At 43.4% G+C, this 13539-nt stretch overlaps 1 protein-coding gene across 2 annotated transcripts in view; it reads left to right on the top strand.

Annotated features, from left to right (window-relative positions):
• Nucleotides 1-13539, top strand: part of SYNE1 (spectrin repeat containing nuclear envelope protein 1) — a 359148-nt gene that overhangs the window by 253028 nt on the left and 92581 nt on the right. Inside the window, exons 99-105 of one of the 2 annotated variants that reach the window (XM_084890175.1) lie at nt 1720-1851; nt 3215-3324; nt 5165-5321; nt 6224-6355; nt 6537-6692; nt 6827-7036; nt 10287-10388. In XM_084890175.1, the coding sequence (XP_084746301.1) occupies nt 1720-1851; nt 3215-3324; nt 5165-5321; nt 6224-6355; nt 6537-6692; nt 6827-7036; nt 10287-10388 (999 nt within the window). The remainder of the gene's footprint in view (nt 1-1719; nt 1852-3214; nt 3325-5164; nt 5322-6223; nt 6356-6536; nt 6693-6826; nt 7037-10286; nt 10389-13539) is intronic. The other variant, XM_084890176.1, reaches the window with a different exon arrangement.

The raw sequence follows: 13539 nt of genomic DNA, 5'->3' as shown, positions 1-13539 counted from the left end.
AGCTGATGTGCTCTCCTGAGGGTGGCAGAGATTATGCCAAAGGTGTGTTAACCTAAATGCACAGAGTCAATGGGCAGGGCTTGCCTAAGGCAAAGTGCCTGGGGAGTGGCTTCCCACCCCAATGGCCCAGCTAGGGATTTATGATCAAAGCCCCCTGGGAGGTCACTTTCAGGGAATCCCTTTTACCCCTCTTTGCAATAGTTGGTGAAATTCCGAAAATAAGAGAAGATAAGGAGCTTTGTGGTCACTCAGGTGGGATGCAGCCACCTGGCTGGATGCCAGGCTTTTATCAAAGTCAGCAAAGAACAAGAACAGCAGCAGCAGCTCCCCTCTAGCCAGCAGGCCCACTCCTCCATGAAATACACTCTAACACCTCCCTCCCCACCCTGCTCCAGCCACTGAGTCCTTCACTGCCCTACTCCCTATGAGATGCCTCGCCTCTTCCTTCCCCTCCTTTGCTCTGGGGTCCCAGGCCTGCAGGGCCCTCGGCCTGCCCCTGCCACTGTTCTGTGCTCTGTGGAGCTGTCTCTGAGGATGCCTGCGCAGAGCGGCTCTGAAACCTTTCCCATTCACTCTCTGTCCATCATCTGGTTTCCCATTCTTTGAAGACTCTTACCTTCTCTTATTTGCTTATTGTTTTCTCCCCAGTAGGGCCCCTGTCTGACTCCTTGAAAAAAATATTCCCAATGCCTAGAACAGTGCTTGACACACAGTAGGTGCTTAAGAAGTACTTAGTGAATGAGCCATATTCAAATTGTGCAACTTATCCTCTGACATAAACACATAGGTGGGCAGAAAAATTCTCCGTGGGAACGAATCCCATTCTGATATGAGTACGCTAGAGCCTTGCAAATCCCGTCAGAACAAGCAACCTGGAAGGATACATTCCTACCAAATAATTGATATATATTTTTATTGATTTCAGAGGGGAAGGGAGAAGAAGATAGATATAGAAACATCAGTTATGAAAGAGGATCATTGATTGGCTGCCTCTTGCACACCCCCTACTGGGGATCAAGCCCATAACCCAGGCATATGCCCTTGACCGGAATCGAACCCAGGACCTCTCAGTCTGCAGCCCACTGAACCAAACCAGCTAGGGCTGACTTTCTCCTTTGTCGAAGCCGGTGGTGGCAGCGAATGGCAGTGGGGTGTGGTCCTGGTGGTGTTAGTAGAGGAAGTGAGATCTAGAGTTACTATGTTCTTCTGGAAAATATTCTGAAATAATGTCTGGCGACCACATCAGTCAGCTAAAAAGTCCAGCTTCTAAGTAGGCAGCTCTGCCCTCAAATATATATGAGTATAATCATCTATTTATTGTTCTCCCTCCTACAGATGCCGTAAGTTCAATGAGTTTTGTGTTACCATTTTAAAATATATATTTTTATTGATTTCAGAGAGAAAGGGAGAGGGAGAGAGGGAGAGAAAAATCAATGATGAGCATCATTGATTGGCTTTTCTCCTGCACATCCCACACTGGGGATCGAGCCCACAACCCAGGCACTTGACTGGCATCGAACCCAGTACCCTTCAGTACACAGGCTGACATCTTTCTACTGAGCCAACCCAGCTAGGACCATTTTTAAAAAAATATGGTTTCACCTCCAAACGGAGCCGCTTTGGTGTTTTTGAGACCTCACCGAAGCAGCTGCCGCTCCGCTCGGGTCAGGGCTTTCCTGGGGGCGGTATGACTCTTGATTTCTGTCTCCTTCAAACCAGGGAGCAGCACAGGAAAAGGAGGACAGCGACAGTGACCCAGCTGCTGCCCAGAGGCCTGGAGTCCAGGACTGGCTGGCCCAAGCGCGCTCCACATGGGCCCTCCAGCGGCAGAGCAGTCTCCAGCAACAAAAGGTAAAACACCTCCTACCTCTCTCTAGCCTGCAGGAGTGCCAAGCTCACACCTGAGAGAGACACTTAGAAGGCCAAGTTTCCTGTGTTCTAAAGACAGAATGCGCCTTTGCCTGCTCTTCGCAGGGACCGGGCTAAAGGGTTCAGCATGTCTCCCTGTGACCACTGGAATGCTTGGGCCTTTTTCTGTGGTTTGTTTATTTGTTTTATTCTCTGTTTTTTTTGTGTGTGTGTGTGCTTGGTCATTTTAAACTCTATTCTTTTAAGAAAAGCTTTACAAGTAATGTAACAATGAAAACCTGCCTTATCAAGATTATCTGCTCTATTTTTCAAACTTGCCCCAATTTCAGACTATTTTAACTAATAAAAACCTTAGGAAGGCCTCTGAGAATTGGTGAAAGTCTGAGTTACATAGTTTTTTTTCTGTTTTTTTTTAAAATAAATGTAATTTATTTTCTACTTCCAAGTAGATACCATCACAACATTGGATTGCAAATTATTGAATTATAGCCCTAGTGAAAATAATGAGCTGTGATGAATAGGAATGATTCCTCATTGATACCTTAACTTTATGAATTGGGCATATTAAATTATTTTTTCGAAGAGCAAAGGCATTTATCACAAAATATGAAAAAGTAAAACTGAATCCATTGATAATCAAATTTATCAAGTAAGCAGGGAATTAACAGCTGATCTCAAGGACTTTCAATTCATATATATATATATATATATATATATATTTTTTTTAATTGATTTTTCACAGAGAGGAAGAGAGAGGGATAGAGAGTTAGAAACATCAATGAGAATCATCGATCAGCTGCCTCTTGCACACCCCCTACTGGGGATGTGCCTGCAACCAAGGTACATGCCCTTGCCCGGAATCAAACCCAGGACCTTTCAGTCCACAGGCTGACACTCTATCCACTGAGCCAAACCAGTCCCGGCAAGGACTTTCAATTCATTTTGAAAATTGAAATTTCATGGAGGAAAAAAGGAGACATATGTACCACTATTTGTAATACCTCCAACAATAAAATAAATAAATAAATAAATAAAATAAGAAAATTGAAATTTCACATTGTACCACTTGAGGGCACCATTGCCCAGAAAAATGTTAATTTTCCATTGATTTTTTTTTTTTCTTTTTTTCTCTTCATGATTTTTCAGGTCTGTTTTATCAAAGCCACAAAAGCTGTAGAGTAGTTCGGAAAGATGTGTGAGCCTTTCCCTCAACCACGCCTTTTATGCGACGTGCAAACTTACACATGTGCTGCACGAGTCTCCGAGGCTGTAGTAGACATAGAAGCATGGTTGCAGAGGATACCCATGAAGTCACAGCTGTGTGTTTGTTCTTTTCCTTGAGCAGGAGTTGGAGCAGCAGTTAGCAGAGCAGAAGAGCCTCCTGCGGTCAGTAGCCAGTCGTGGGGAGGAAATCCTCACCCAACACTCAGCTGCAGAGACCTCTGGCGGTGCTGGGTAGGTTTCCGCTGCTCTTTCTATTCTGGTCACTGATTCCCTAACATCTGAAGAAATGCAAACATCGCAATCAAACTTTTATTTAACACCTGCAAAATTTTAATCAGTTTTTTCTCTTTAGGATATATAATTTACTTGCATTTTGAATATTTTATTGTGTGGCATGAGTATATCTAGGGAGTCTTAGGGTTAACTTATTTATCTTCTTTTTGATATGCTCAGCATATCTGTCCAGAGAAGATACATAAGTTCGTTTTTTAAAAAATCAAATAAGAAACACATTACAAAATATCTAACTGCAAAACATTTTCCCTGTAAGAACTTATCTTCCCTCAACATCATTTTCCCTACGAAAGATGTTGATTTTTCTTGAGGATCTGTTTTTATAACTTCTGCATGCAAACTCATTGAGCTTTGAGTCCTGCTGTAGAGTGGAGAAGGGAAGTCTTATACACATAAGAGTATTAGAAGAAAAGCTAAGGAAGTTGGGCAATTTTCTTTATATATATATATATATATATATATATATATATATATATATGTATTATTGATTTTTTACAGAGAGGAAGGGAGAGAGATAGAGAGCTAGAAACATCGATGAATGAGAAACATCAATCAGCTGCCGCCTGCACACCCCCTACTGGGGATGTGCCCATAACCAAGGTATATGCCCTTGACCAAAATCAGACCTGGGGCCTTTCAATCCGCAGTCTGATGCTCTATCTACTGAGTCAAACTGGTTTCGGCAGAAGTTGGGCAATTTTCAAGTTGAAGACTTGAGTCTAAGGGTTGGAAAGGAAAGGAGCTGCGGTAGAGAGGAATGATCCCTCTGTTTTGAGGGAGGTCTGGATTTTATTCTAGTTCAACTGCTGGCACCATGGAAAAGTAACTCAGCCTGAGCCCTGCTGTGCTCCTCTGTGGAATTAGTATAAGAAGGGCCTATCTTCTTCACAGAGAGGTTGTGAAAGTTGTGAATGTCACAGATCAAATATTCAGTTATTTATTTTGTATTGATTTCAGAGAGGAAGGGTAAGGGAGAGAGAGATAGAAACATCAATGATGAAAGAGAATCATTGATCGGCTGCCTACTGCATCCCTCACACTGGGGGATCTAGCCCGCAACTCGGGCACATGCCCTGACTGGGAATCGAACTGTGACCTCCTGGCTCACAAGTGGACACTCAAGCACTGAACCATGCTGGCTGGGCTGATGCGCATTTATTTTTGATGTTTGCTAATTAGTGGACACTCAATATTACATTAGTTTCAGGTGCACAGCATATGGTGCAGGGATTTAAAACTCAGCTCTGTGTCGCCTTAAGAGCCACAGTCATGCTCAGATGCACACTGCTGCTTGACCTGAAGGATGAGGTGCAGGTGCCTTCTTCTCGTGCCCTGAACCCTACCTAATCCACATCTTAAAACCTGGCCTTTCACTCGGGGTAAAAACTCGCAGAGACCAAGTAGCATTTTTACAGTTTTTAATTAATTTGTAGGCTATTTGTCAAGGAATACAAATCCATATACTTTCTGATCCCCAATTATTTTTATCTTTACTGTTAAGCTGTTTTCAATGTATTTTTAAATGTTGAGCTATTTTCAATGTATTTTTAAATGTTGAGCTATTTTCAATGTATTTAAATGATTGTGGCCCCAGCTGCATGATCCTATATTTGTTGATGGTTAATCTCCCATTTTTTATTAAAATTTATTTTTTTGGAAGTGTGAGCTAATAACTAAAGTCATCTGGTTCTCATTTCAGAGGCCACAGCTCGTGCACGCTGTACGTGATCACCTTTTTGCCCACATGGTAAACTTGGATTGTTTATTCCTCTAATAGTGAAAAACCTGCTGTGTCATCCCAGGAGTTGGGGCGGGAAGGAGAGAAGGCCCCCGCTGAAGGCCAGATGCGGATGAAGTGGGAGAGCCTCCAGCAGGAAGTCAGCGCCAAGCAGAGGCTGCTGCAGGACGCCCTGGCGCAGGAGCAGGAGCAAGTGGTACCTCACATTTCTCTCCTCTGTCCTCACCCTGTAGGAGATGCACAGCGCAGCTGAGATAGTATAACTACCGTCCTCTATATATTCTCATTTTCAATGTAAAAGAAGGCGCGAAACAAATTATTCTTCCTACATTTTTCTTAACAAGCCCACTTCACATTTCCTCTAGTAATTAATTACATGTTGATTTGTGAAAATTTGATTTCTAGGTACTGTTTTTCCTCAGAGATAATCCATATCTGATTACTCATTAGCATAAATCATTAAATTGTGTTTCCCCCCTTTTTTACGACTTTGAAAATTAGGGATGCAAATTAGGGATGTATATACATCTAGGATAAAAGAAATCCCAAATATCTGGAACTAAATTGTCAAGTCATCTTATTTTTCCTGGCTACTTATAGTTTGTAATAGTTTCAGAAGACCTTAATGAGACACCATGGGGGCCTCGGTGGTTCTAAAAGACAGGGAAGCCAGCGGTCAGCTGGAATTGCTCCTGTAAACCAGGTGCAGGCTGATTTGCAAGATGGGTAGGTACTGAGTGACTTTGAATTTCGTTCAGCCAATCAAGCCACACCCAATGGAATTGAACATAGCAACAGAAGGTTCCAGATAAATAGCTATTAGTTTGCTCCAAGCAGAAGCCAGAGAGTCAGAGGAATGGACACCTTGGAGAGCTAGTGAGTGAGGCCAGACCCCAGGCAGGCCTGCCATGCTCACCACAGCTGTGGCCCAGCAGGCTTTTGACAATAGATACTAGTCCTGTGTCCTGGGCTAGCACTCACCTGGACCGTTCCACAGCAGCGGCATGAACAGGGTACATTCTAGGACTTCCCTTTGGGTCTGAGGAACCCGGACACAGTGCATGTGCTCTTCCGTAAGCCGCCCCTGTTTGTCTGCAGCTTTTCAGCAGGCCGAACCGGCTCCTGGCTGGCGTGCCGCTGTACAAAGGCGATGGGCCAGCCCACGACAAATCTGCAGTGACGTCTTTGCTGGATGGGTTGAACCAGGCCTTTGAGGAGGTCTCATCCCAGGTAAGGCTGTGCTCTGAGTTTGCTCATGGATCTTGGTCTTCGTGAGGTTTCCCATCCCTGAGCGTGACTCTTAAGACCCAACCCTAATGAATGACCCTAAACTCCAAAGTCTCAGCCTGGTAATTTTCTTTGGTTCCTCAAAACACTGTACTTAATTCCTTCTTCCACTTCTTTGTTCCAGGGCGGAGGGACAAAGAAGCAGAACGTTCACTTGGAACAGAAGTTGTATGATGGAGTTTCGGCTGCCTCCATGTGGCTGGATGATGTTGAAGAACGTTTACTTTTGGCCACGGCCCTTACACCAGAAGAAACCGAGACTTGCCTCTCCAACCAAGAGGTAGGTTTGCCAGCCTATGCCTGTGAGTGTACGGCATTACACAGCACTGGACTCCCTAAGGGGATAAAGACTTGATTTGTGTATAGATTCCTGGGTCTGAACATTCCAATGCTCTTCTTTTTGATCAACCCTAGACACTGGCCAAAGACATTAAGGAGATGTCTGAAGGAATGGATAAGAACAAGAACTTGTTTTCCCAAGCGTTTCCGGAGAACAGTGATAACCGCGATGTCATTGAAGACACTCTGGGATGTCTTTTGGGGAGATTATCCTTGTTAGACTCTGTGGTAGATCAGCAATGTCATCAGATGAAGGAAAGACTTCAGCAAGTACTAAATTTCCAGGTAAGGCATTGTCAACAGTTTGCCCATCCTCCACGGAAAGAGTTATTGGTTTGCTCTACGCAGAAGCCAGGGAGGGTGTCCTAAACAGGATGTCTGATTGAGATATGATACACCAAGACCTATTTTACTTCTTCATATGAACAATGAAGAGCAAGAACATTACAGAAAAACTAGGAGATTGAACTCGGATTACAAAACTGAGTTTTATTCTCCCAGGAATGGAACATGGGGAAAAGCAGTTAGCTACATTCAGGGCTGAAATAGGAATTTAAATCCAACCACTTAAAGTCATATTTATGGCACAGCATAATTACAATTTCCAGTTGATAATAGTAGTGTTTAAAACATCTAACCAAAGAAACATGCAGGCAGGGCTGTGATACAGAGGGAAGCTGGGCCTCTAATACCCAGGCCCCCTGTAAGGGACTAGGGCTAATGAGTTCCACCTGCGTTCAAACATATTGCATTACTTCCCGGCCCTCACCCCTCAGGCTCACTGCCTTCAGCCCCAGACTGGAGACTGTTGCCAACAGAGAAACTGTGTGCTTATGAAACTTTTTCTAGGACTTTAAATTTCAGCAAATGCGAAAGTGGCTGATAACCATTCAATGTTGATTTTCATTCCTAATAAAAAGTTCCCTTTGGGAATACGTAAGTTTTAATTGAATTTTATTTTCAACAGACATAGAAGTTTTATAAAATGGATATCTGTGATTAGGACCAAGAATTTTATGTACAATGTTTTATTTTTAAAAAATAGTGTAAAATGTTAAATAAATATAGCATTAGCCAAGACACAAGGGATTTTCTGGGTATATATCTAGAGCAAGCATGTCAAACTCACGACCGGCGGGCCGCATGCCTTGCTTAAATGATTGTTTTAGAGGGACAAATTACCACTACCTTCAGGTAATTTACATTCTTAAAACTACAAAGTAAAATTCCCACAAACACTTGTGTGTCCTTTTTTTTATTTACAAAATATTTCCACATGTACTCTTGTCTTTAATCTTCACAAGATCCTTAGTTGTTAAGCTTTGTTCTAATATTCATTTTGCAAAGTCAAGAGCAAAAATTAAGAACAAAGTTTCCAACCCAGCTTAGTCAGTGGATTGAGCTTCGCCCCAAGGACCAAGAGGTCCTGGGCTCAATTCTCTGTCAGGTTACATGCCAAGGTTTGGGCTCCATCCCCAGTAGCCAGTGTGCAAGAGGCAGCCAATCAATGTGTCTCTCTGATATTTGTTTTTAACGCTCTCTCTTTCTCCCTTCCTCTGTGAAATCAATAAAATTTATTAAAAAAAATAATAAAAGAATGGTCTCCGACCTGGTCAGTGTGGCTCAATGGTTGAGCATCGACTTATGAAACCAGAAGGTCACTTTTCAATTCCCGGTCAGGGCACATGCCTGGGTTGTGGGCTCAATCCCCAGTGTTGGGTGTGCAGGAGGCAGCTGATCAATGATTCTCTCACCATTGATATTTCTATCTCTCCCTTCCTCTCTGAAATCAATAAAAATATATTTAAAAAGAAAGAACAAAGTCTCCAAAGCCAGTCCCCTTGAGTTCAAGTTCTGGCTTTGTTATGTACTGATCTATTACCTTACCACCTCTCAGAGCCTTCGTGTCCAAAACTCTTAAATCACACCCTACTGACTGCCTCATAGGGTTTTGTGGTGCTGCAAACAATATCACATCTCATAAGCAAAACCCTTGTTTCTAGCACCATTTTTCCAGTGCTGTTATTACATTTTCCTATTTAGTCTGCAGCTGGGCTTTCAGATTGGTGTGGGTTTGGGTTAGTGACAGCTATTGCCTTTTTAGAATCACATGCCTTTTTCTAATACTCCTGTTCATTGCTTTAAAAAAAATTATAATTTACTGCACAATCCACTCACGATTTTGCTTTTTAGCCTGACATTTTGGTTTTTGTTGTTGTTGTAGTTGTTTTTTGAATATATTTTTATTGATTTCACAGAGGAAGGAAGAGGAAAGAGAGATAGAAACACCAATGAGAGAGAATCATTGATCGGCTGCCTCCTGCATGCCCCCTACTGGGGATCAAGCCCACAACTTAGGCATGTGCCCTTGACCAGAATCAAACCTGGGACCTTTCACTTCACAGCCCGACTCCCTATCCACTGAGCCAACCAGCCAGGGCTAGCCTGACATTCTGTGTGGTGATGAAAGTTGATTTTTCTTCCTTGCTGGGATTGTCCTTCTCCTTGTGAGATGGCCAGATTTTCATCTTGGTTTTGGGCACTTGTATCTGCCTTGCCCCCAGTGAAGAGGATGTGATCAACTTCACCCTGGGACAGATACCCAGCCCATCGGACACATTTGCCAACCAACAAGGGATTTGCTGATATGGGGCGGGGAAGGGCATGATTAAACATTTTATCATTCCAGCTTTGTTCTAGTTCATTATTTCCTTTAAAACTGAATACCAAAATTCTGGTAGCTATTTGCTTTTTGTACAACTCTAACTCAATATAAATACGTGAACTTTTTATTTATTGATTTATTTTAGGGAGGGAGAGAGAGAGAGAGAGAAAGAGAGAGAGAGGGGAACCCGGGGATTGAACCCAAACCTTGGCTATCAGGGTGCTGCTCTAACCATCTGAGCTACCGGCCCGGGCATATTTGGACTTTTAAGTGAGTGATGTTTGCGGACAAAAGGCATGGCTAGGGTCTTTGGTGTTTTCTCTTAGTATGTCTTTGGCCATCATGAACCATAGTTCTTTTCTAAACTTCTGGATGGCTTTTTATAAGCTTGTGCACACTCTTTGAAACTAAGGGAAAGCAGGAAGTGAGGGGGAGAGAGAAGGAGAGGAGAGAGGAAGAAAGGAATCGTATGATTCTTAGGAATTTTATTTTCTTCCCAAATCAGGGTAACATCAATAGGTGGTTTTACTAGGTAGAAGTCACGAGTGTGCTATTTCTGCTGGGATGTTTAAATGTGCACATTGACTTCAGACATAACAAGAAGTTCAGGCTGACCGGTAGCGCTTTTTTATTTGGATGCCTCGCCTCCTTGTATATTGTGCTGGGAATGGTTTGTGTAACGATAATTCAAAAGTCAAATTTAGCATTAAATTTGTTACCAGTTTCTTTTACCTTCCTCTAGAACTGTATTGATTTCTCTGGACATAAAGTTCCCACTCCTGTATATTATTCCTAAAAGCGTGTGTTATGTTTTTAACCATTTGAATTCCCCGGCACACATGCTAAGTCTTCCTATTTCTCACCCCCTAGAATGATCTGAAGGTGCTGTGTACGTCGCTGGCTGACAGCAAGTACATGCTTCTGCAGAAACTGGTCAATGTGTTTGAACAGCCCGTGGCGGAGCAGATAGAGGTATTTACAGCTGCCTTTTTCCAGAAGAGCTAACGCATAGAGCTGATCGGATTTACTGTGAAATGTCAAGTCATCTGGGCGAGATCTATGGCTTACCGCTGCGTCTTTGTTTGTCACTATTTTGTTTGTGAGAGCTGGGTTTGAATCCCTGGCCAGGTTACACTGACTCTCTCACTTTGGCCTGCAGGGCACTGGGAAATGTGAGCTGGGAAAAGGTGGCATGACAGCTGCTGACCTGGAGAAGTGTGTCCCCTGACGAGATTAGGCGTGAATATCAGTGACCTGGGCAGGAAGTCAGCCTGCCCCGGTGGCAGCACAGAGGGGCACTGAGGACATCGGAAGAGGGGTAGTTTGCCTCAGAGGGGTGAGGGCAGGGAAGAGTCTCCACAGGGAAATCGGAACTGGACTTAGGAGTTGGGACACACAGGGACCAGAAGAAAGGTATCCACAGGAGGGGACAGCAAGAACAAAGGCACAGGGAGACAGTCCAGAGCTCCGCAGGAGGACAGTGAGTGGCCCTGGTTAGCTGAGTTTGCGAGGAGTCAATGGGATTGAGGGGAAATAGGCTGGATGAGAACATTAGAGGCACCTTGTAGTTAGGGCCATTGCATGTCAGAGGATTTGGACTTTAGTCTCTAAATCACTGGTGTCTGAACTTCATTGATCGCACACTTCACTATTGAACAAGCACATACCACAAATACATGGATATTTACTCATTTATAATCTGTAAGCAAGTACTGTGTTATAAAGCACATGCAGAAACAGAAGTGGGAATTGAAAATGAATATGGCTGGATGTAAATGAAATACAGTGTCTCACCCTCGTGGATCATCTCACACACACTGGATATCTCCCCTCTGGAACTGGCAGTGGGAAACCGCTGGGGATGTTGGACGGTGAGAATAAGTGTGGGGGCCAGATTCTCCTTCCGGAGGGCTGGCAAGACAGTGCCATGGTCAGAGGGCAGGGTTCCCATTGTTCATCGGCTGCCTCCTACACACCCCCTACCAGGGATGGAGCCCCCAACCTGGGCATGTGCCCTGATGGGAATCAAACCAGCAATCTTTCGTTGAGTGTGACAATGCCCAATGAGCTGAGCCACACCGGCCAGGCCTTTTTGTTTGTTTTTGTTTTTTCAATGAATGCATTATCCTTTGTAATCTCTCTGGGTGTATTATTTGTTCATTGAAGTTTTATTTTTTCCTGTATAATTGGTTACTTTTATTTGTTCGCTTATTTGGGTTTCTGTCTCGTGTTGGAGGCATTTCTCAGGAAATTCTTTGCTGACCATTTAGATGCCAGACTAAACAGCAAAGGGGCAACTATGATGGGCTTGACCATGTTGAGATCTACTGAAGAGTAGTCTGTGTGGGCTATTTGCTGGAGAATCCTTGTGCCAGACTTTTAGGTGGTCTTTTCATATTTTTTTCTCCTTCCTCTCTGGAGAGTAGAAGTCTGGCTCCCATTCTCTAGAAGAAACAGGGACTTCACATTCACCATTCAATGGGCATTCACTTTATCCCTCTGCTTTCAATCAAGTACTCAACCCACAGCTATGTCTGGTGCCCCTCAGTCCAGAGACTATTTGTGTTTTACCTTTTCCTGAAAATCAATGTTCCATCTTTCACCAGGGAAGGGGCAGTGTGGAATGAGGAAGAGATCTGGGAATTTAACTTCTCTCCTTTTTTTTTCAAATAAAATATGTATTTTTATTGTTTCAGAGAAGAAGGGAGAGGGAAAGAGAAGTAGAAACATCAATGATGAGAGAGAATCATTGACTGGCTGCCTCGTGCACGCCCCCTGTTGGGTATTGAGACCGCAACCCAAACATGTAACCTGACTGGGAATCGAACTATAACCTCCTGGTTCATAGGTCAACACTCAACCACTGAGCAACACCAGCCAGACTTACTTCTCTATAAAGAGCTTCTCACCAACCCTCCTTATTCAGCACCCACTTCACCAGAGTGCCAGAGACCCCTGTGGCTGTAAACCTGGGGATGAAGATCCTCTGCTGGACTAGGATTCAGCTTTCTTAGAATGTCTTAAGTCAATTATCATCTATCTTTCTGATTTCCAGCTTCCACAATTTTGTTGGTATTGTCTTCTTTCCTTCTGCCTTGTTCTTGTAGATATATTGGGGGGGGGGGGGGAAGCACACCCCAAAAACAAGCCAACAAAACATTTCCTGTGGTGGTAGTGGGGATTCAGGAGAGAAAATGGGGCACATGGTTTTTATCTGCCATCTGGAATTCATGTTCTTTTCATTCTTCAAGGGCAACTGAGGTTGCATTTCTTCCAAAAGCCTTCTCATTCTGCTCCAGGACTTCCTGGGCTCTCCCGTTTCCCAAGTGCTCTTACAGGGATGGCTTGTGTCAGGGTTATTTAGTACATAATGGTTTTGCATATTTGTTCTGGCTTCCCAACCAGACAGTTAGCTCCTGGAAGACCCGGATGAGATCTTGTTCTGTCTCTACACACCTTGCTGTGGGAAGACAAGGCTTAGCATTAGCAGCTACCGTAATACTTGGCAATTGTGTGATTTTCTGCTTCTTGGGGAAACCATGCAGTCACATGTTTTCAAAGGTGCTCAGAATGCACTTCAGGAAACCAGACATGATTCCCTACACTAGGGTTGGGGGATATTCATAATCCGGGCCATATAAGGCCCATGGAATCATTTGGTCTTGCCCTCCCAAGGCATTAGGGGTGAGTTAATTAAATGTTTGGCCAAATATAGCAGGTAATTTTTAAGTTGATAATTTTGTATGGTCTGAGAGTGATGTTATAAATATTCAAATGGCCCTTGGCAGATAAAAGATTCCCTATCTCTCCCCTAGACAATCCCAGGCAGATACCTTTTTCTAATGTCATACATTGTGCTTCTTTTTGAGGTGTCACTATTCATGTATTTTCTTTCTTTGAAGGAAGGTGGTGTTCTCCCAACCACCCATTCTCAGTCCCTCTCACCTCCTCACCTTTAAGATAGCTGAACTGTAGCATAAAAAAAGGGCCTTCTTCTCTTTCCCACATCATGTGACCATGGCTTTTATGTTGTATTGCAATGAGTTTTGTTGGCTGTATTGTTTTATGTGGACAGAAGAGGAATAAATAAGGAGACACAGTAGTTATATTTTTTTTGTGGAAA

Source organism: Pipistrellus hanaki (genome assembly GCF_964339955.1).
Source record: "Pipistrellus hanaki genome assembly, chromosome: 7".
Taxonomy (NCBI): domain Eukaryota; kingdom Metazoa; phylum Chordata; class Mammalia; order Chiroptera; family Vespertilionidae; genus Pipistrellus; species Pipistrellus hanaki.
This window is presented reverse-complemented; position numbering and strand designations above follow the sequence as displayed.